Raw genomic sequence first — 23,350 nt, forward strand, 5'->3', positions numbered from 1 at the left:
TATGTATTGTAATGCCGCTGTGTCATTAGTCTAAGACCAGCTCAGCTGTAATATATCATCCATCATCTTGTACTCTAAGGAGGCAACTATATAAGGTATACTGATCCTGCATTTGCATACTGACAGTGCATGTGTTTAATTGTTTGCACGTACATCATAAAGTCGTGGGGGGATGATACATAATAATGTGATGAACTAATATGAATGGCCAAGTGACAGAGACTGAGAACCATGTTCATTCATGTCTCTTTTTCCAAAGTTTCTATTAACACTATTTCTGTTTCCCTGGAAATTCCTCTCTAATATTTGGAGCAATATTGTTCTGTCCAAGAAAATGATATTATTATCCAGTGTTAGATAACTGCAAGCAAGAGAGCATACACAGAAAAAAACATGAAAACAGCAAGATGCCCAGCCTAAAAGCAGGTATTTGCCAGTGTTAAACCTAACAGCATAATTGCTTCTTGTTGGCAGCATATATGTCCTGGCAGTATGTCTGCACCATATACCTGTACATGCTGTAGCTTGCCAACTAGTGAGCTTGAACAGTATCCACTACACAACATCTGCACCACTTTTTCAGCGAGACCATATAAGCTATAGTCTCTGTCTGCTCTAAGGTGTCATTGCATGTTGAACTAGAAAGTCACAGCCCATTACAGTTCATATGAGGTGGAAAGTTAGCAGGATACCATGGCAGGAAATGACTGATGTCTGTCCCTTTCTCAGCATCTAAAAGCGCAGTAAATTAGAGCAATTTTTAAATGGCTACGCATTCGCTAGACATGAAACAACCATATTTAGATGAAGAAAATGTCTCCCAGGGGTCCTGATAGCTTCTATAAGCAACAGTAATAGCTGCTGTTTTAACATTATAAATGTTGCCTATATTTCTCATCTTCCTCTTTATTTATTTATATACATGTTTCCTACATTATAGACAACTTGCAAAAATAGAGATAAAGATAGTTTGGCGCCCACTTCATGACTCATAGTGCTTGAAGAGAAGGTGATGACACTGGGCTCTACCTTGTGCAGTACATCATCACTGTACACATACTTTAGTCACAGTGAAGAGGAGCCCCTTTCGCTCTAATGATACACTGTACTGTACATTTACAGACTGTTTGTGGTGTAGCAACATATTTCTGATATTATCACTTGCAGCATATCACTGTCCAAATATTTTTTTTTTTGGCTACCGTGAGTACAGCCTGTTCTGCATTAGTTTCAGTCAAGCGAATGTCATGGAAATATTTCAGTATGCTTTTACAGTCTACATCAGGCTGAATTCAAAATATCACAAATCCATACTTTTTATCACAAGATGTAATAAAGAGGTTCTAGACACTGTCCAAATTCTGCTGACTCCTGATTTGCAGCCCTGTAAAAGTCAACAAGAAAATGACTAAACCCTTGCTGAGACCGGGATAGAAGAGAACGCCGACATTTAACTGACTTTAGCTGCAAATGTAAAAGCGGAGTCTGTGGAGAAAGGGTTGAATTAGATTTCACTGCTTTTCTTCATTTCTTTGGCTTTCGTGGCATTGTTTAATTGTACGTAACTATGGTTAGACTTGAAAAAGTTACCTTTCAAAACAAGAGATGTGTTTTTTTCACACACGCCTAGACTTGAAACAGAAGCTGGCAATCATCAGTATTGGGGATCCATTTGGGACTTCTTTATTAAACCATGTGAAAGGTATATCACATTTTGCAATACCCTGAAAGAATGAGTGCAGGGCCCTTAGTAGCAGTCTATTCAGGTCTACAGCCCAGGGCTTCGTCCTAGGCACAGACAGATCAAACTGCACAACAGTGGAAGCCAGTCACTGGAGCCGGGTTGGTAACCTTTAATGTTTACTTTTGCTTATGATTGTTTTAACTCCACCTGCCTGTCTGCCAGTATGCAGTCTGCTGGTCTATTGTCAGTAGAAAAGAAAAATTAGAAATTGCAGACAATTTGTACATCTCTAAATTGACGCTTGTCTTTGGCAGTTTGTTTTTGAGGCATGAGGAGAGTTAAATATGCATGGGTTCAACATGGGTGGCTCCAAGTTTTTTCCAAAACAACAAACAAATGACATGAAATCTTTATTTGGCGGAGGCAAACAGAATTCTGAATTGATTTTTTTCCAGAGTGAGCTCCAGCAGTTAACTAGATTTGTTTGTTTCTTCTGAAATGGAGCTACAGTGATATTTACTGATGGCACACACATACTGAACAGGTGTGCAAGCTCACGCATAAACCGCACAAGCACATACCCACACATATGCTCCCATCCTTACTTAGTTGAGGAGGAGACAAACCTAAAGATCGCCACGGAGACCCATCTTTCAAATTTATTCATTAAACTCCCAAATGCTCCCCTTAACGAATGTAATTAGAATATGGTAATGAGAGAGGGCTGAACCAGGGAGTGTTGTAATACGCTTAGCAGCACAGAGGGAGAGAAGAAGAGGGAGAGAGACAGATAGAGACAGAGAGGGAAATAGAGTAAGGGAGTTAGTAGAGAGAGAAATAGAGAGACTGACTGACAGGGTGCCAATTTATGTCTTGTTGTAAACAAGTATTTATGCCAATGAGAGGTGGCACATACTATTTCTTCTCTCTCTCTCCCCCTGACTCTCTCTTTCCATCTTCCTCTCTCTCACTGTCTCTTCCTATGTCTTTCTTTGTATCTCTGTCTCTCTCCCTTCAGCATAGAAAACCTCCTCAATAACAATAACAACAACAGCAGAGCACAGATGAGCCTCTGAGGGCAGAATGACTCACACTGAGATGAGACATTAGGGGTTAACACAACCACTGGAGACGTCTTCATTCACATACCCCCCACCTTCTCTGCCATTCTCTATTTCTCCTTCCTCTCTCCACTGGCAATCGTGTATTTGTCATTAGGAATTTCAAATCTACGTCTCACTGTGTACGTACGCACACGCTATTCCGCTTAAATTTATGGGAGTTTTTGAGGACAGGACAAGGCTGACAGGCTTTATCCAAGACACCCTAGCACAGCGGGGGCCCTGGCATTGTGTTTGACACCACACACCTGTTGCCGTCTTTGATGTGTTCAGCCCCCCGCTGAGGGAGAGGGGGCTGTCTCCTAAAATGCAAATATGAGTCAAGAGGAAGAGGACAGGTAAGGTGCGCAATAGAGGGGAAGTTGTAGAAAAATATGATTGATGTTCCCTCAGTGGATCAGGCTGACTCTTCTTTGCTCTTAGGTCTCTGCTAAAAAAGTTTGTGCTACTTTCCATATAGTGTGTGTGTGCGTGTGTGTGCATTTCACCACTTGGACTTCGTTATATTGAAGATGAGAGAGAAATGAGACAGAAACAAAAGGAAGTGGGCGAGCTGGAGGGAGGAGAGGGGAAAGAAAGTAAAGAGGTCAAACCAAAAGCAGAGGGAAGGCGGGTGAGGGGAGGAGAGTGGACTATTTCATTATAAAGCCGTCACTCCACATGGGCAGCAGCCACCACATAGACTCTTCTGAGACCAGCCTATCGGATCTGTGTGTGTATATGTACGTATATACTAGTGCTATTGCATGCTTGTGCTCAAAGCATGCGTTACATCTGACATGACAAAGAGTTTTGTGCACATGTATTGCATGTGTGTGGGTAATGGTGAATTATGGTGTGACAGAGATGGATGTGACGTGCATGCCACTCTCCCAACCAGGTGACAGGGGTGGGTCCCTCCTGAAGGTCAGACCTCGTCCTCCAATGAAACAGTAGCACCACGTGTGTGTATGTGCATGTAGGTGTTCAAAGATATATTGATGGCTGTGTGTGTGTGTTCAACAGTGTGTTTGTCTATGCAGTGTGAGTCCCATAAAGAACAAGTGCAGAGACAGAGGGAGCCATGACAAGTTTTATTTATTTTCTTCACACAATTTTACGTATTAATAGATGGCCCATTTGTATGCATGTGTGTACAGGCCTTTTATGTCCATGTACGTGTATGTGTGTGTTGCCCAGTGTGTGATGAGGTGTTTATATGATAAACACAAGGCAAGCTTGAGAGGAATTCTGATCAGGGGCTTTGCAACAGTTGTTATGGAAACAGCATTAAGCATTTGTATTAGCCAGTGGAGGTAATATAAAGGCTGTTGAAAGTAAAACACAGTAGGGAGTGAGGCAGTGTGGGAATATAATACAAACTACACATTATTGCTGTGGTTTACAATAGACTTGATGAAATTTTGTGTGGCTAGATCAGAGCAAAATTATCCTTGTCGAAACTCATTGTCTGGCTCTGCTTCTGTTGAGAGCTACACATTTTAATTAGCCAGGTTAGAGGAACAGAGTGCAAACAAGACATTATTGGGCTGGTGTACAATAGGCATCACATCATTTATATCAGCCTAAAGCTCAACAGAGCTAACTCTCAATTTAGCTCCCTCTTTGCAACATAATAGTCTTAAGTTTGCAGTTAACAACGAAGCAGCCCTTACTGTATGGAAGTCTATAGCAGTGAATTTAGAGGTCACATAGATGCCACTTTGGGACTGTCTATAGCAAGGAAGATGCTGATATCAGCCGTGTTTCTGTCAAAACTGTGGTAATGACATGCCTGCAGGCTGCACAATCCTAATAGATTATTGATCATTGCTGTTTAAATGTAATTGTGTAGGGTTTAGCATAAAATTGTCATTGTAATGCAAAATATATATAATGAACCTTTATTCTGAGAAATGTTTTAAAATAGACTATGATCAATAAAATGTGGGTTGAACAAATGGCTGAGATAGTGCTCCAGATACAAAAAAAAGCACAGAGAAGCCTGTAGTCTGCAAAAAATGAAATAATAAAAACGGGAGGCAATTTTGGATAGAGTGTCTATCAATGTCAGACACTGACAGGGTTGTTCTGGGAAAGAGAAAAGCGGTGGAGGTGCTCAGGAACAAATTACAGCATCAGCAGACCTCCCCTGATAATGCTAATGCAGTTCTTTCCTCCATATATGTATACAAGACTTACCACGCTCAAGGAGAAAGGCCTGAAATGATTCTGTAGTTGAATAGGACACTTCAGTTTGCTACCTACTGGCCACCAAAATAAACTGTTCAGTGCCAAATGGATTTCTGTGGTGTAAAACCACCAGCAGTCTTCATTTGAGGCATTTCGAATGGATGTGACAGTTCCATGTTTGCAGACAACTCTGTTTGCCCAGATCTCAGTCGGGTGATGCTCATCAATATGACTTCAAGTATGTGCACACACACATACACACAAATGTCTGACTCTCTATCTTTATGAGAACATTTCAATGATATACACATTCCCTTGCCCCTAACCATAACTTTAACCATCACAACTGAGTGCTTAAGACTAAAAATAGCCTATTGTCCAACTAGAGAAACTAAGTACAATGTTCTCCACAGCGTACAATTATCCCCCCAACTATAGATTTACCCACACAACTATACAAATATCAAAAAATGTTGGCTTTATTTGTGTTGAGGGAACATTACACAGACTTGCATTCATTTCTTGGAGACTTTTTTCTCCACAACATGCCTGACCTTTATTCTACCCTTAACCTTACTCTAACCCCAACCTTAAACTCTTAAGTTTAATGATTTATGTAATGGATACATGTATTTTTTCCATAAGGCAGCCAAGTCCCCACAAGTAACTGTGGAAACCAATTTACATCCCCATAAGGTAATATATACCCACACCTCACACATATACATGCAGTCACACACACACATCTACACACAGGCACACACTAGCCTGTGGCCAGACCCTATAACAGAATCTCCCTGGGGAAAGCTCCTGGATAAGTCTGTTGCAGTGTAGGCGACCCCCTCCCCTCCTCTGGAAATCTCCCTGAGGCCTGCGAACGTGTGTGAATGTGTTTGCGTGTGCGTACATATCTGTGTGTCTGTCTGCGTCTGCTTTTCTGTACATGCCACCAGTTTCTTGGAGGGATATGGTCTCAGTGATGCGTGAGTGGGAGGTTGATTTCCCCAACTGCAACGCTCGCTTCAATCTAACTTCCCACTCATGCTCTCTACTTTGTTAGATATTTCTTAAGTAACTCTCTCTCTCTCTCTCTCTCTCTCTCTCTCTCTCTCTGTCTCCCTCCCTCCCTCTCTCTCTCTCTCTGTCTCTGTCTCTCTCTCTCTCTCTCTCTCTCTCTTTTGCTTACTCTAATACAGACAGACTGGAAAAGGTGTGTGTGTGCATTGAGTGGGTCTGCTGTAATGTATGATTGCGTAGATTCACACAGACCTGCAGAACGTCTGGGTTTCTAGAGTAGATCCCGGGAGAAAGATACTTGTCCCTGTCCCTGTGTCTGGCACGGCTAACACACTCACATACACACTCACACAGTATTCCTGAAGGGTCAGTGTGTCGCCAGGCATGCTCAAAGCGTTCCATCACTAGTATCCACTGGGACAATAACTGCGACTTCCTGAGGATCGACCTTCACCATCTCACTTCTGTCACTCTTTGCATGGGCGTGTATGTGCGTGTGTGTGTGTGTGTGTTCGTGAGGGAGTGAGCAGGAGTGTGTGTCTACTGTGTGAGTGTGTGTGTGTGTGGGTGTGTTTTAGAGTGTGTGTCAGGCTGCTGTTTCAGCTGACTCCTCTGTTTCTGGCTTTTTAATGGCTCTTATGGGGCAGGCCTTTAATTGCAAGTCTCTCTCCCTCCTTCTTAATCCTCCCATCCTTCTGTCTCTCCCAGCCCCTCGTCTCCTCTCTTCTTCTCCTCTCTCCCTCCCGCCTCCCACTGGCTGACAGTCACTAGGGGAGCCCAAGTGCCTGGCCGGGGCTGTGGAGGCCGTATAGGATATTGACTTGCTGCGGAGTGGTTTGGGAGGAGGAGAGGTGGCTGCCTGTCACAGCTAATGAATAGATGCATAAATGAATGAGGCACTCCTTGTGTGTCTATGTGTGTGTGTTCAGGGTGTGTGCATGGTGTTGTGCCTAGCTAAGGGTAAAAATATGGCAGCGTGCGTCCAGTCTAAACTTAGATCGGTGCAGTTTTATGGGTTTCAGACAGACATTAGCAGTGTCCAACTGATCTTAATAATCATTATGAGTATGATGACGGGTTTCTCCTACACACATATATCGCTATAGACACACATAAAAAATGCAGGAGGAGGGCAGCAGGGGGTGGGGACATGAGGATCAAATGGAGGATACTAAAAAAAAAAAAAAAAACAATCCAGTTAAGTGCCAGCGCCCTCCAGCTGCTCCCTCTTTTCGTCTCTCCCTGCCTTTCTTTTCCTATTCCTCTTCGTCCCTCCATCTTGCCTGATCGGTGTGGAGCTGGAGTGCTCTCATGCCAACTGGGACAAATACCTAAACACACACACACACACACACATACACAAAGAGAGACAGGGAGGGTTTGGGTCTGGAGAGGAGGTTGTTGATCTGAGGGGGCAGATGAAGGAGTGCAGGAGTGTTGATGTCTTCTTCACTATTGCTTTGTGCCACATTTCAAACACTGATTGCCTTAAGAGGACAATTTACATTTCATAGTCTTTCACAACAAGTGGGTGAGATGGGAGATAGAGGTAGGGAGAGAGAGAATGGTGTTTCAAGGAGGAAGCCAGGGGTGAGAGAGTTCACCGAGCAAAGGGAAAAGGCGTTGTTGCATGAGTGACTAAAAAGCAGGAGATATAAACAATAGATTCTTTTGGCTGCATCTCTGTGTGTCTCTGTGTGCCTGTGTGTGTGGACATTTTGTTTTTCCTTACTCTCGGTAGAATGCACCTGTATGATTTGAACTTTCTTTTTCCTTATTGGATTCATGTGAGTGTGGAAGAAGAATAGAAATAGTGTGGAGAGGAGAGGAGAGCTGAGGAGATGAAAAGAGAGCCGGAGGAATTAAGAATCAAGTTAGGAGCAGGCTTTATCTGACGGGAAACTGTGAAACTGCAAAGTACAAGAAAACTTTTCCTATCAGCGCACTCTCTCAGCAAGTGTATGGGTCTGCACCCCCTGTGTGTGTATGTGTGTTAATGTAGTATGTGTGTATGTGTGTGTTTAGGAGATAGCTTTTCCTCCCCAGTGGAGGGAGACATCAGTGTGTCGGTGAGTGTGATTGGTTGTTGGCCCTGAGGGTCTCTCTTCTATATCTGTCTCCTGACTGGATGCTCTGTGACCAATCAGCCGCCCAGACCCCACCGTGGCAATTAGATAGTGACACACTGTCTGTGGGCATCGGCAGGTCATCTGGAAATACCTGTTATGTTTTATCTTCAGCACACACTCTCATACACACACACTAATAAAATCTCTCTGTCTTTTCTTTCTCTCTCTAGGAGATTGCTGCATATCTCATCACTTTTGAGAAACATGATGAGTGGCTGACGACATCGCCAAAAACCAGGTGAGAGGAGCACAGGCGAGATTTTTTTTCACCTACACACTCACACTCCCGTGTACTAACACAGCATTACTCAATTAGCCAGTGACTCACGTTGTTTTAATCCCAGTGACTGACTGGCTGTGTTTGATTAAAACATTAGAGATGTACATCGACTGTCTCCAAAGGGTCCTGCTGATGGGCTACTCTACATGGAGAGAACGTGCTAAAACATGGCCAGACTGTAAAGCACCTAGTCAGCTGGAAATGGAGTATTAATGAATGTAAATGTATTAAGATAAGTGATGTATAATTCAGACGTGGGGGGTATACGGGGGGGTAGTATGTGTATATTAGATGGGGTGTGAACAGGGATTTACATGCCATAACTGAATATTCATCGATCTGAATGAACCATAGGTATCTCTTTTCTTAGAGATGGAATCTAGAAGGAGGTAGCTTGAATAATGTAAAATACACATCACTGACATTTACTTTAGATTACACAGATGTAGGATATAAAAAGAACAAAAGAGAGAAGGCAAGAAAGCAAGAATAGGAAGAAGAAGAGGAAAAAAAGTAAAGTAAAGTAAGTGAAGTCACCTCATGGCCCTGTTTCTGAATTACTGACACTGCTGAAAGCCTGAGGTGATGCCTCTGCACTCCATTGTGAGAGCTGAAGGACTCCTTCATGGGAGCAGCCTGAGGCCAGCAGCACAGTTTATGTTGTGGATGGATTTCTCATTGATTGGTTGTGCTGCCATATAGCCTCACGCCTCCCAGCAGCAACGGCAAGCAGCAGTCATATTGGTGTTATTGAGCAGCAGTTAGATATATCCCATTTACACATGACACAAGGCACGATTAGAACAGATTACACCTAATCCCATCAGACGGAAAGAAGCCCAGATAACAGAGCAGTGGACATTTTACGTGTGCTGTGACTGTGGGTGTCAGTGTGCCTTTTGTATCCATGTGCGCATGCCTGTGCGAGGTAATATTAAGATAACAATCAATGACCTTCATTTCTCCCCTCACTGAAATACCTCATCAGTTCAAAGTAATGACTGTTACCTCCTCTTTTCTTCTACTTTCACTTTTTTCATCTGCTCACTCCCTCTCTCCCTCCTTTACTGGACTCACTCACTCGCCCACTCTGTCTCTTATCTTGCCGTCTTTTTTCCCACTCTCCTCCTCTTGCCTTCTCTGTTTTCGCTCTGCTACACTGTGGAACGGTGGAAAAGCTTTTTATATCCCACACATCACAGCCCAGTTACAATCAATAGCATTTATGTCTGCTTGAATCGGAGGGTTTGTGAGGAACATGGGCACCATCCATGTGCACACACCTGCTCGTGCATGCTCGTGCATTCACACACACACACACCCACCCACACACACAGGCACACATCTGATCTCATCCATCTTCTCCATAAACATAATTAGAATCAGCAGCTCTGAGATGACTCACACTGCTTGAGACAGAGACTAACTCGGCTTTGATCGGAGGGTGGGGGTCTCCACTCCGCTAAGAACTGGCAGGCTCACCCCAAACAGACAGATTTAAGGTGTCAAAGAAATCAGCTCAAAGTAAATTCAATTTCACTACACACAGTGTTCTGAGTAAATTGCAATCATCTCAGTCCATATAGATGTGTCTACATGAAATTCAAGGGGTGGGTGGTTGGGGAAGATTTTTGGGGGGGGCACGGGGGCAGAGGATAGGAGCAAAAAGAGAACTTAGGATAGGAGTAGCAGGGATCAATGAGATGAAAAGATGTGAATAAAACACAGGAGACGAGAATGAAGGGACCTGAAGGAGCATTAAAGAGAAAATGAAGAGATAGTATGATGGAGAATAAAGACTGGAGGTTTACCATGAGGAGGGGGTGTGAAATGTGTGTGTCTGTGTGCACACATACCTGAGAGAGTATGAGCACGTGTAAGTATGTTAGCTTATTGATTGTTAACAGGTCTGTTCTCTTTCTGTTGTCATGAGATAAGGTAGAGAAGCATTTTTTCTCCACCTACACACATACACACACACCTGTCCTTAATGTTTTAGAGGTGTAATGATTGATTGCTGAGCAGCAGGTTTGACATTGAGCCCAAAGAACACACGGCAGTAGGTCCTGCCATGGCTGATATCACTATAGCATCTCTGTCTTTCTACACATATATGGCTTTTAAAGTGTGTGTTGCTCTGTTGTGTGTGTGCATGCATTGTTCATCACACCAGGTGTATAGGATGGGAGCTTAGAGGCCGGTGTACCTGCTGTGCTGATAAATCACCCTCCATAAATTATGAACACAAAAGCCTAGGTGTAAGATAGGAGGGGGGCGGTTAACTTGATCGCGCATTACCAACTTCTGACGTCACCGCTTAAACCAAGAACGTGTTACACTTGGGTTTGCTGGTATTTATGATTCAGCAATGCAGAAGAATTTTGATACTTCTGGAATACGTCTCAGTGATTTTTTTCCTCAGTTACAAATAATTCAACACACTATTGTTTCGATACAGCTGAACAAACACATTTTTTGTGTCCTCTAATACGTTATTTTGTCCTTCATTAGGCCTCAAAATGGCTCTATGATCCTCTATTAACCGCAAGAAAGAAGGTGAAGTACAGGAAAGATGGCTACTGCTGGAAGAAAGGAAAGATGGGAAAGACCACCCGAGAGGATCATATGAAGCTGAAAGTCCCAGGGAGTGGAGGTGAGAAGCTGCAATGGAAAATCAAGTCGACAATCTTGTCTCGTGTCGGTTATGGTTGAAACACCTGTCTCATGCTTATCTTACTCGTTGCTCTGAATAAACACAAAGCACAAACATACACTCAAACACATGTGGTTGAGCTATAGGGCAACATGAGAAAGTATGGTTCTCTTCGAGCATCCCTGTCTCTCTTCCTCTCTCTGCCTCTCTCTCTCTCTGAAGGATAAGAGTGTGTTTGGCCTGAGGCCAGGAATGATGTCAATGCCTCCTTCAGCAGAACAGAGAGGGGTATCGATCCAGTCTCAAGGCAGAGTCTGTGTGTGTGAGTGAGTGTGTGTATGTGTATGTGTGTGTGTGTTTGAGTCACATCAGCCAGCTAAAAAATTGATTATTCAGCAGGAATATACCAAGAGGTGAGAGGAGTGAGCGTGCATATGTCAGTAACAGAAGGAATGAGGTAGAATGGAAAGCGAAGGAAAGACATCGAGGTAGCACATGGATGTTTACAGAGGACTCAGTGTTTGTGCATTAAAAGTGAACAGGAAAATGTGTGAAAAAGATACACAAGTAAAAGGAATCCTCAAGATCAATTTTGTCCATCTGCACCTCTATTATTTAAGACCTCGCACTTGCTCTGACATTCATCTCGCACACATTTTTTGGCAGTCGCGCATGAACAGAATTCAGTGTATAATACACACATGCATTGACAAGACAAGTGTTTTTCTCCTTGGTAGTTGCTCAGTAATTGTTTGTGTCGCCTCTTCCTAGGACCACCCCAAGCAACCAAGCAGGGAAGTGTGTAAAGCAAGAGATGGGAATGAGAGAATGAGCAGAGCAGTGAGATGAGCAAAAGGAAAGAAGGGGAATGCAGAGAGGCAGGAAGCAGGAGAGAAAAACATAACCCTGGATGGAGAGCCTCCTCATATCAAATGGAAATATATGGAAATGCACTCTGCCTTTGGCAAAACACACTTTAGATAGAGGGCGGGCTACTTCTGAGGAGGATGTAAAAATGGCAAGAACATACAAGTGTGCAAGTGTGTATGAGAAAGAAACAGGATGACTTTAAGTGCATATTATATACAGGTGATTGCTGAATATTTGTGCGCAATTTGTTCTTAAAAAACTATTTATATTTGTTGTCTGTGGGCGTGTGTTGCTGCAAGTATGTACGTGATTCTTGAATGTGTCGGATACTGTATGTCAAAGTGGCAGTGAGGGGTTCTATATAATGCTTTTCTTTCCATCGCTTCATCCTTTCTCTGACAAAATCCACACACAGTACATTAGAACTGAATCTTAAATAGCCCAATTTTTTGAGTACTAATATATAAATAATACATTGATAATGAGGCTATAAATGTTAGGCCAAATTGGTCGTCTTGTTTATGTTTTACTCTACTTTTCTGTGGTTATTTTTCCCTATTTTAGCATAATGTTATTTACTGCTTAGCAGTCTTGACAGGCAGTCGAGATGTCTGCACTCTGTTGTTAAAAATAAAAAGCTTTCGAATTTTAATGTTTTTTAAACTAAGATACTGAGAAAAATGTTGTTTTGATACACTTACAAAGTACCAAATGCACTGATATCCGAGCGTATATGCTCCTAACGTTTTCACACTGACACAATGGTAACTGTTAGAATCTTCTGCTGAAGATTGTCCCTTCTTACTACTACACTCTGTGGCGTCCTTGTCTTATCGTGTCCACCTTGACACTTCCCTTTATCGCTGTGCTTCCTGGTTTCCTCCCTTCTTTCTTGTCTTCTTCGCTGTACAGATCTTTTTTTCAGTGTCTGTAGCTGACAACAGTTTTTTTTTTTTCTGAATTTCCTAGTTGGTTATGTCTAATCTTGCTGAGGCAGTAAATTTCACAATCTTCTGTACTGTAATTGTCTACATCAGATTTATGGTGTTTTAGAAAAGACATTAGGCATAGAGCATACAGCATGTCTGCAGTTTAGTTTTAGCACCGCAATCAATACAACCTAAGTGGGTATAACCTAAGTTCTCCTCTCCTGTTTTCTCCTGTGCTGTCCTCCTGTCACCCCTCCTCTCCCTTCCTTATCACTGTTTGTATTGCTTCCTCCTTTTTTTTTCTTTTCTTGATTACCCACGCAATCTCCTCTTGTCCCCTCTCCTCCCCTCTCCTCCCCTCTCCTCTCCTTTCCTCTTTCTAGTGTCTGTATGGCTGCTACGTCCACTCCTCCATCATCCCCACCTTCCATCGTAGATGCTATTGGCTGCTGCAGGTAGCCTCCCCCTATCCCCACCTGCCTTTTATCACACACTTACTCACAAAACACATATTTTCACAAAACACAGTTTATAAAAAAAAATTTATTTATCTCTTGAAACAGTTTTATTAGACTTAGATAGCCTATGTTGTTTCCATGTTAGTTTCCACTAGTAACACCGTGCTTTTTTTTTTATTTTAAGTCTTCCTCCTTCAATTTATGGTTGTTGAACATTAATGTTTTTCCTCTTGTGTCAAGGCTTTGTTATATGACACCGGCCAACCTGAAACAATAAAATATATCTTCAGTTTTATATGAAGCTTCAGCCATTAAACTGTTATTTCATTGTAATTTTAAACAGGACTTGGCGAAAGCTTACACAAGCAATAAACATCCTCCTCTTCTAAATTAATGAAGCACGCTATGCTAAAAATACTATCACAAAAACTGAAGTCATAGTAAAACCGGATGCCATTTCATTAAGTGGAAAGTCCCACACATAAATAGGAGCCTCTAGAATATGCTTGGCTTTGTAGTAGAAGTTGACTTTGGCTTCCCAAACACGGGGTGATATCTTACTGTATGTATGCACAGAATGTACCATTCTCACTATAGGCAATCACTATAGGCACTGTGGTCCTTTCTAAGAATGATCCCACAGCTTCAAAGAATACACACAACATGCTACCACAAATATCCACATATCCACAATTCACATGTGCAGGTGTCCCCTGTGTATAGAGGCATGTTGTTTTCATAGAGATGTTGGACTCACTCTGTTGCTCATGTGAAAGACAACAGGAGAGCAGCTGCACACAAACACACAACTAACACACACACACTGAGCTCTCTTTTTTCTCTATCAGCAATGCAAGAGATGGTCACCAGGACCTCATCATCTTCAGACGACAGGGTTACATGATGAGGTCTTAACTACCTGCTACATTTACACGGCTCCTCTCTGTTCATTTCAAAGAAAAGATTGAATACCAGGCAACGTTCATTAAAATATGGAAATTCATACATATTTATATATTCTTTGATAGAATTCTCCTGCATAATTTGTCACAAGAAATTTACAAGGACATTGCAGCCACTGGGTGGTAAATTGAATATGACCTTACTCAATATATTTTCTTTTTCACTATGCTCAGCTAGCAAGATTCCTGCAGTCTGAAATTATGAAGGAAAATTTTACTTGCTTTATGTTTAATGTGCCATTTTCTGCTCTTTGCACAGATATAAAAACACATCAGTGAATATGATCATAAGTCAGTCTTTGTGTGCTGTAGCATGGCACAGTGTGGTGCTATAGCAGCCCACTGTGCCATCCTCTTTTGGAGAGAAAAGTGTTTCACCTCAGCAGGTCCTCCCCCTCACCTGAGTCTGTCTGCTGAATCTTTCATCAAGAGGAGATTCTCCCCCCTCTATCTGTCTTTCTCACGCACACATGTGCACATGGACATGCACCTGTTGAATCATTCATGGGGGAGGAATTCCATAGGTCTGCTGGTGGTCTGCAGTATAGTGAGAATATAGTGAGAACTTGCATGCACACATGGACACACACATGTAGCCACTTCCACTGCCTCTGCAGGGTTAGAGAGAGTGATGAGTGGGCTTGAGCTGTTAAATCTTTTATGGGCAGGTGAGAGAATCTTATCTGACACGCTATGTCCGACCTCCTCCCTGACCTCCACTTTCTCTCCCGCTTTCCTTTCCATCCCCCTCCCTCCACTCCCTCTGTAAATAGACTCCGTCATTTTATTCTGTCTCTCACATGTGGTAAGAACATGACTACGAATTAATAAAGAAAAGTCGTGTTAAGCTAATGCTGCGTGTGTGCATGTCTTTGTGTGTGGTGTGTGGTGTGTGGTGTGTCTCTCTCTCTCTCTCTGTGCTGTAGAACCCAGACATTGTGCTTGTACACTACCTGAATGTGCCAGCAGTGGATGACAGCGGGAAGGCCATGTGGTCCTGTCCTCTGTTCCATCAACACAGACAGGAAGGAGTGGGCCAAGTGGAGCAAGGAGGAGCTCATTGGGCAACTCAAACCTATGTGTGAGTTAATCTCATATTTCAACCTTTGTACATCTCCTAAACCTGGAAATACTTATATATATATATATATATATATATATGTATATATATATGTATATATCACTTATCCTGATAATGATGAGAAAGACATAGCCAAACACTGAAATGAAGTAAAGTTATAAACAGAAATAGTACACTGTATTGCTTTTTTGACTTTTCTTAAACAACTAAGCATTAGAATGGGGCATAGCCTGTGGCAGAGCTATTACTTATCAGCTGAGGCAGCAGGTCAGGGGAGATAATATGAAAATTTCTCTCTAGTCTTAAATCTTGCACTGTTAGTATTCCAACATAAATAGCTTATTAATATATTGCTCAAGGTAAACAAAGAATATCAAATAAAGTCAAATAAGCAAAGGAGACAACTAGGTTTTCTATATGTTCAGATATCAACAGCAGATGGGTATATTTGAACGTCTCATTCTTTCTATCGGCTTAAAGTGAAATATTCCCAGCACAAGTGGTATATATGAAAAAAATTGCAAAGGAGTCACTAAGACAAGAAACATCCACTTGATTTGTAGTATTTTGTCAGGCTGTTACAGATTTAGTGTTTTTGTTTCTGTTTTTGATGGATCCCACATTCAGCACCATGCTGCCACCTAGAGGCAGGTAAAGATACACCCAAGAAAAGGAAAGGAGGAAAGAAAACATAGGCACCAGAAATATCGAGCATGTATTATTCATAAATGAGCATCAGAGAGAGTAGATAACTCCGGAACACACATCAACACACAGACACACACCCACTCATACCTAATCTCATGCATCTTTTGATCTGGTTTGGAAGGGCAAATAAGGACAGCTGCCCAAAACCAAGTGGTTTGTTGACTTAAGTAGTGCCTTTCCTCATGAATCATACTCCCTTTCATGTCACTATGTGTTCTAAATTTCTCAGTCTAAACAGTTCTCTTCTTTTTCCTTCTTTATCTTTCTCTGTTGATGAGTGACTTGATTATTGGTGATCCGTTTATGGTGTCTCTGAATGTGGTCTCTCTGGATATGGACCAGCTAAAACCCCAAAATGAAAATAAATAAATAAACAATAATAATTTAAAAAAAAACACTAAAAACAATTTCTTTCATATAGCAAGGTATACACATTTTGCAATAAATTTGCCGATTTGCATGCATACATGTTTTTCAACAACATATCATCTGTGGCTGTGCTACCAGTAACTGATAACCTCAGCTCTCAGTTTACATCATGAACACTAGAGGGCACCATTACAAGTCATCAAATCTATGTGAGGTAATGTTTGAAGAGTACCCTGGGTATATGAATGGACAGAGGGCATAACATTGTTTTCATTGCTGTTTCATTGATTTATTTGTTGCCTTTTACAGGTGCTGGAAGCAGCCTGCATCAGAAATGTTCCAGTGTCAAGCAACGTATCATCTCGTCAAAGCAAGAGTCAGGGGCAACAGCAGGAGGAGGGGCTGCTGTCGGTACCGGCTTAGTGGCAGGCCAGAGGGCTGAGGAAGCAGATGGGACAGAAGTCCAGAACAGCGATGTGTCCGAGGGCCAGACGGCGCCCAGCCCAGGTGGGGGCAGGAGCAGAGCAGGCGGTGGAGAGAGGAGGAATGGCAGGATAACCAAACCCTCCCTACTCCCACAGAGCAGCATGGAGGTGTCTTCATCCACTTCCACCAACCAGGTGGAGGTACCTGATACCACCCAGAGCTCCCCACTGTCAATCACCAGCGACATGGCTGACAGCCCTGCCCTTGCCATCGGGGCTGGCTTGTCACAGAGCACAGCTGTGTTCATGTCTGAGGTCACCACACTGACTGGGGATTCAGTTTATTCTGCTGGCCACACCCACCTGCTGGCATCCACGCATGAGAGCACCACCGCTGGCATCCTCCTGGCTGTTGCCCCTGAAAATCAGAGGTTTACATCATTTTCCGGAGTGGTTGGCCTAGGAGATGGAGGAGAGCTGGTTCTGTCCAGCTCTCTGGACACTGGGGGAGGAGTCAGCCTTCCTGAAACCACCATGACCTTCGACCCTGATTGCTTCCTCAATAACCCCAAGCAGGGACAGACATACGGAGGAGGTGGAGGCAAGACTGAAGGGTGTAATGGTGATGATGGTGGTGGGATTCACTGTTCCTCTAATGGGTTTGTCTACAACTCAGCTCTTGTCAACAACATCAAGACAGAACCAACACCCCTGGAGCAGCCATTGGCCACCCAGAGCAGCTATGTGGGAGAAGGGACCGGCCTTAGCCCAAGCACCACCTTGGAACAGATGGACTTTAGTGCTGTGATGTCATCAACTTGTGTCCCGACTCTGACCCAGCAGGCTCACCACCCCTCTCCAAGCCTCTTCCTCCAGGCCTCCCCCCAGACGAGTCAGGCCTCCCAGCTCCAAACTAACGGTACTGAGGCAAGCCCAGAATCAGGCGAGGCCCAGGCTTACATTGGCCTGCCCACTGTGCCAACAGGCTCTCCGGTCACCAATGGAGACCCACATACACACATACACCAAGCCAGCCCAGACCAGCAGGCCCTGTGTGGACGGAACGGACAAGGGGCAGCAGTTGGTTCTTTTCCTTTGACCCAACAGGATGCTACTGTTGACCAATCAGGCAGCAGGGGGCACCGGGAGGTTGGGGGCATTGACAAGGCTACGGAGAATGGAGGAGAATTGCTCCTTAAGCCTGGAGATCCTCATGAGCCCTATGCTGCTGTGGACACTGAGCACTACCTGCAACCCACAGATGACAACGCAGGAGGAGAGGAGGGTGGAGGGGGGGGTACAGGAGGAGGGGGAGGAGGGGAAAATGAGATTCTTTGTAATGGTGTAAGCTTATCAGGGGCCAGTAGTTCAGTGGTGGCCAGTCCTCAGTCGATAGCTGCTGGTGCAAACATTGAAGGGGCGCTCTACAGCTCTCCCCTTCCTCAGCAAGGTGGGGGAGTATCAGCGACAGCAGGTGGAGCAGGGGCAGCCATCAGCCTCGAGGGTTTTGAAGCTTCGTTTGGAAGCCAGTTCTCTGATCTCATCAATGATTTCATATCAGTTGAGGGGTCTGGAGCTGGGGTGGGGGCAGCTGTCACTGGGGTGCTGATGACCCAGGAGGGGTCAACAGGAGAGGAGCAAGGCACAGGAGCAGGCCACCTGCAGGGCTCAGAAGTGGAGCAGGGAGCTCTGGGACTGCTCCAGGAGACTGGGAGGCTGTTTGGTGTGACAGACTACTCCCCAGAGTGGTCTTACCCAGAGGTTAGTAAATGCAACATGATTATTGTTCATTATTATTCATCATTGTTCCCTACAGTGAAATCAGCCCTCTCACCACATTACTGACAGTGGCTGACTGATGTTAATGTGGAAAATCATGCTCAAGTCTGCCAGCCTGTGTGTGGTCATTAAGGACCTGAGAATATCTCAGACTCAGCTGACTGGACTGTGATGGAACTGATTACACTGATTCTCTGTGTTGGCCTCATTTAAATTATCCATGTACACATACAATATCTGAGGCAGCATAGAATTATGATGAAACTGGTAGAATTTCTGTTTTGTGCTAAGACATTTTGTTACAATATTTAAAGTTTACATTTATCAAAATACTTTTAGTAACTAAAATACCAAAGTTCAAATACCATGAAATATTTTCTGCTATTTAGCAAACATTTTCTGCAACTTTCTTCCAGGATCATCAGTGTTACATCATTTGATTATTCGACCATTTTCTCCTGTGGGGTGAAAACTGAAAATGAGCTCTATGAATGCAGTAGATATGGCATCAAAATAGATGTTAGATTTTAACTTAATGATTGCAATACTGGAGGAGTATATGTTATTTATGCACTGTTTTTTACTCTGCATTATGCATTCAGATGGTCAAACAGCATTCTGCCACTTGGATGTGAACACAGCCTTTAGGGACTACAAGCAAGGATTTAAGTTTATTAAATGAACTGGACAAAAGTATTTATTGTTTTGTAAATGTGCATTAGTTTGGGTTTCTGTAATGACAAGCTAGCATTTTCATTTTTAGGCCACCGTGTCTTTGACGTATTTTTATGACAGATGGAGTCTTGGCTTTGAATAAAAACACTTAAGAAACACACTCACGCAGACTCCATCACACATCCTCACAGTCTTCTCCATCTTCATGGTGAAATGTGACATCATCTTTGTTGTATATGTGTATCCCAGACTTACACAACCCGCCAGTTCCCTTTGTTAACTATGTTTCAACTTTGTGTCAGTGGCAGTTTGCAGCAGACAAAAAGGCTACACTGTGTGATATTAAACTGTTTGTGCGCTGCAGGGTGGAGTAAAGGTGTTGATCACAGGTCCGTGGTTAGAGTCAAGTAGCGAATACAGCTGTTTCTTTGACCACATCAGTGTACCTGCTGCCCTCATCCAGCCTGGGGTGCTGCGCTGCTATTGCCCAGGTAACACACCTGTGTATTGACAAAGCACACATATTATCACAGCCTCAAACCAATAGAACTCTTTTGTTTCTTTTTTTAACTGTAACTCTTTTCCCAGCCTATACCTCACTGATCCTTAAAAAAGCCATTTCTAACAAAAATAATTCTTCTTCAGAGTACAAAGTAGAAGCCTAACAAGGCTGGCTGTACATACTTATCAGGAGATGTAGTGCCTTTTATACATGAAGATGAGAACAACACAAAAAGAATATTACAAGGAGCAGCCTCATGGTCAACACTTTTTTTTCTTTTTTTTTTTTTTTTTTTGAGAGATGTCATTTGGGACATTCTAGTAAGTGATAGGTGACTCATCCTGATCTGTGATGACTAGCAAACTGCAGACAGTCTCTTGAAAGTACACAAGTAAAAGCAAAACAAGACACATGACATAATTCTTTGATTAAAACCTGAATTTCAATGGAGCCACTATTACTACTTCCATCCCTGATGTCTTTTTTTCAGCCCACGACACTGGACTCGTGATGCTGCAAGTAGCAATGGGTGGCGAGGTCATTTCTTCATCTGTGGTGTTTGAATACAAGGCACGCGACCTTCCTGCTTTGCCATCTTCTCAACATGACTGGCTGTCCCTGGATGGTGAGAGCTATTGTTTTGTGTTTTTAATCACACAGAGATGCATGATTAAACGCCTTTTGTCTTTTGTCATTCACTTGAGAAAAAGCAAATCCTACAATCAAAATAAGAGGTTTATAACTGAATGGTTTTGTGGCTTGAATACTGTACAAACAAGTAGAGCGAGGGACCTACATTTGTGTGTGCTGCTTTATTTATTTGAGTTTAAGGTCATACACTTTTTTTCCAGTAAAGTTAAACCCTATTTCATCATATCTAAAATACACCCTTTCATTGTTTTATGTATTGCTCAAGGATCAAATAACAGCATTGTGACTTGTTGGATTTCAGTCACTTGTGAGGCTTTGCTTTGTTTGAAAGATTATTCTGTCAGAGCTGTAAATGATGTTCTCAATAAAGCACAATCCATTTAAAACATACTGGAACATGCTAAGGAACAAACTGAGTCTCCGTTTCGTTTCCAATGTCTGCACAGCGCCGGGGGGTGCGTTTCTGTGTGCAAACATAGCTCTTGATGCAATTGCAGTTCGGAAACACGCGGGTCTCCTCAGCGAGGCATGTCCTGGGTTACTCTGTGTTCGCCCCCGTCTCTGCGTTGCGCAATGCGGCAATGCGGCTCTACAGTCACAGCAGGCTGACTGTTTGCTGGAGTGAAGGGCAAGGACATCGTGGCACAATCGCCAGGATGTGACAGTCGAAATTTTTTGCCACCAATGATTGCATGCTTCATATGTGCTAAATATAGTCTCTGTCTGTGACTTTGAGCGACGATAACCTGGATATGCGCTGTTTTCCGCTCGGGTCTTTTGTTAAGCCTCAAATACACCACATGCTTACTTCCTGGGATGAAAAAAAAGAAAAGAAATGGATGGATATTTTTGAAGTAGAAATGTGTCAGCCCACGAGTTTGTCACATCTCATTGCTCCAGTTTAGTTTGCGTGCAGTTTATTGTTGCCGATGACGACCGAGCCTCCTGCAGTTTCTAGTCTGGCGGGCGGATTGAAGCAACGCATTCCCAGACACAACGTGGAGACTCTCTCTCTCTCTCTCTCTCTCTCTCTCTCTCTCTCTCTCTCTCTCTCTCTCTCTCTCTCTCTCTCTCTGCACTAAGTTGTGTTTTGCTCGGTCGGAGTAACAATGCGTGCTCACACTTCTAACTAACGGGGTTGAGCAGAAGCGGGAACAAAGAGCGCATCAGATAGAGAGACACACACAGACCGCTGTTTGGGTTCGTAGATATTTAATTTAACTTGATGATCACTTCAAAACGGGACTGTGTTGTTTGTAGCTCAACATAAATTGCCTAAGCCTATTGTGTTTTGATGTTTCACTCAGGTGCTGGTAGTAATCCATGTGTTGTTCAGCCGCTGTGGTTTAGACAAATGGATGTTGACAAGTACTGACTTTGTTTGTACGGTAGATGTTTAAAGGAGAGAGAGTCGCTTTGGTTTTTGGTAGAAGGGTTAGTGAGTATGAGTGAGTATGAGCTCGGTTGTAATCGGTGGAGCTGTTCGGTTTCAGCACCAGCAGCAGTGGACAGCGACACTACCCTATAACAACAGGACCGCGGCTCGTGCGGCCCGCATCACAACAGGCCTGAGCACGGACACGCGGATGTGTTGTTGATCAGATAAAGCTTGAATACAAGTATAAAGCTACTGTGTTTACTGAACGTTTTTTCAGGGATCTCGTGACACAATAACTGTGTGAGTGTGTACAGATTTTTTTTTCCCTTTGCCTGTCAGATTAATGTTTTGTGTCAAGAAAGTAATTTAGACTATATGGAAATTAATTGTATAGACCGTAGGGAAATATCATGGTTATCAAAGCTGAACAAATGCCTATTGAAAGGACTCCAAACTACTCTCTCAGATCCACTAGTTTGAAGTTTGACAATTAACTTGACTTTTCCAAGTAAGCTTAAAATCAGTCTGGTAGAAGTAGAAGTGTAAATAATTTAGTAATGATAATAAACAGAAGTATAAGTGTATACTTTGTACATACATGTGTATTTGTATGATTGTATGTTAGTTTGCTTATTTGAGTGATTTTTTTTTTGTTTTTTTTATCAGATGTACAAAGTAAGCTGTCATCTCAGCATATCTCTTCAAATTGTCTGGTGGTCATTTAGCATCAAAGACAAATTTCTTTAAAAAAAAATTTAAATAAATTAGAAAGTAAGTTAACTGTTGAAAGCTGTTAGTTTTTTGTATAAGCTACATGCTTTACCCATCATAACAACACACATTACAGACTGATTATGATCCAGTCGCTTAAACATTGCTCTTAAAAATTATTTGATTTTACATTATGTTGTCTATTTAACCTCAAAATTAGAAAATAAACATGGATTAATGTATGCATTTATCTGGCTATGCAAAATTATTTCATTTTTCCTTTGTCTTGTTCACTTAAATCATCATAATCCTCATCATCTTTACAGGATATGTAGGCAGGTATGAGACAGGTAAAGAAATCAAGTTGCAAAGAGTAATCAAGATACAATAAACAAATATAGAACAAATCAAGTTTGTTTGAGCTGTAATTTAGTATTTTGTTTTGTTTAAAGAGGCTAATTCAGTTCCAGTTTTACTTCTGAGTAAATATATTTCACTAATTAAAATACAGTTGTCAAATTTAACATTTTTTTCTTTCACTGGCATTTTTGTGTCTTTTTTTATGCATGACAGAACAGAGGTGACAGGAACTGAGGGCATATTGAAAGAAGACATGAAATGCAAATGTCAGATGGATTAGGAATTAGGAATTGCGGTTTATGGACATCGCCCTTAAAACTACTCTTAACTTTGCCTCCCACCCCCATTACTAATAGATTTATTTTATCCTTAAATTAAGGTGATGTAATTCATTATCAAAACATTTTCAATACACATGTCAATTTATTTCACCCTC

At 42.5% G+C, this 23,350-nt stretch overlaps 1 protein-coding gene across 1 annotated transcript in view; it reads left to right on the plus strand.

Moving 5' to 3' along the window:
- LOC115419228 (calmodulin-binding transcription activator 1-like) overlaps positions 1–23,350 on the plus strand; it is a 49,069-nt gene that overhangs the window by 15,505 nt on the left and 10,214 nt on the right. Inside the window, 10 exon segments of the mRNA XM_030133878.1 lie at positions 8,294–8,361; positions 10,915–10,942; positions 10,945–11,040; positions 11,470–11,484; positions 13,239–13,310; positions 15,202–15,261; positions 15,263–15,356; positions 16,743–18,619; positions 19,677–19,803; positions 20,305–20,439. Of these exon segments, the coding sequence (XP_029989738.1) occupies positions 8,294–8,361; positions 10,915–10,942; positions 10,945–11,040; positions 11,470–11,484; positions 13,239–13,310; positions 15,202–15,261; positions 15,263–15,356; positions 16,743–18,619; positions 19,677–19,803; positions 20,305–20,439 (2,572 nt within the window).

This window comes from Sphaeramia orbicularis, chromosome 5 (genome assembly GCF_902148855.1).
Source record: "Sphaeramia orbicularis chromosome 5, fSphaOr1.1, whole genome shotgun sequence".
Taxonomy (NCBI): domain Eukaryota; kingdom Metazoa; phylum Chordata; class Actinopteri; order Kurtiformes; family Apogonidae; genus Sphaeramia; species Sphaeramia orbicularis.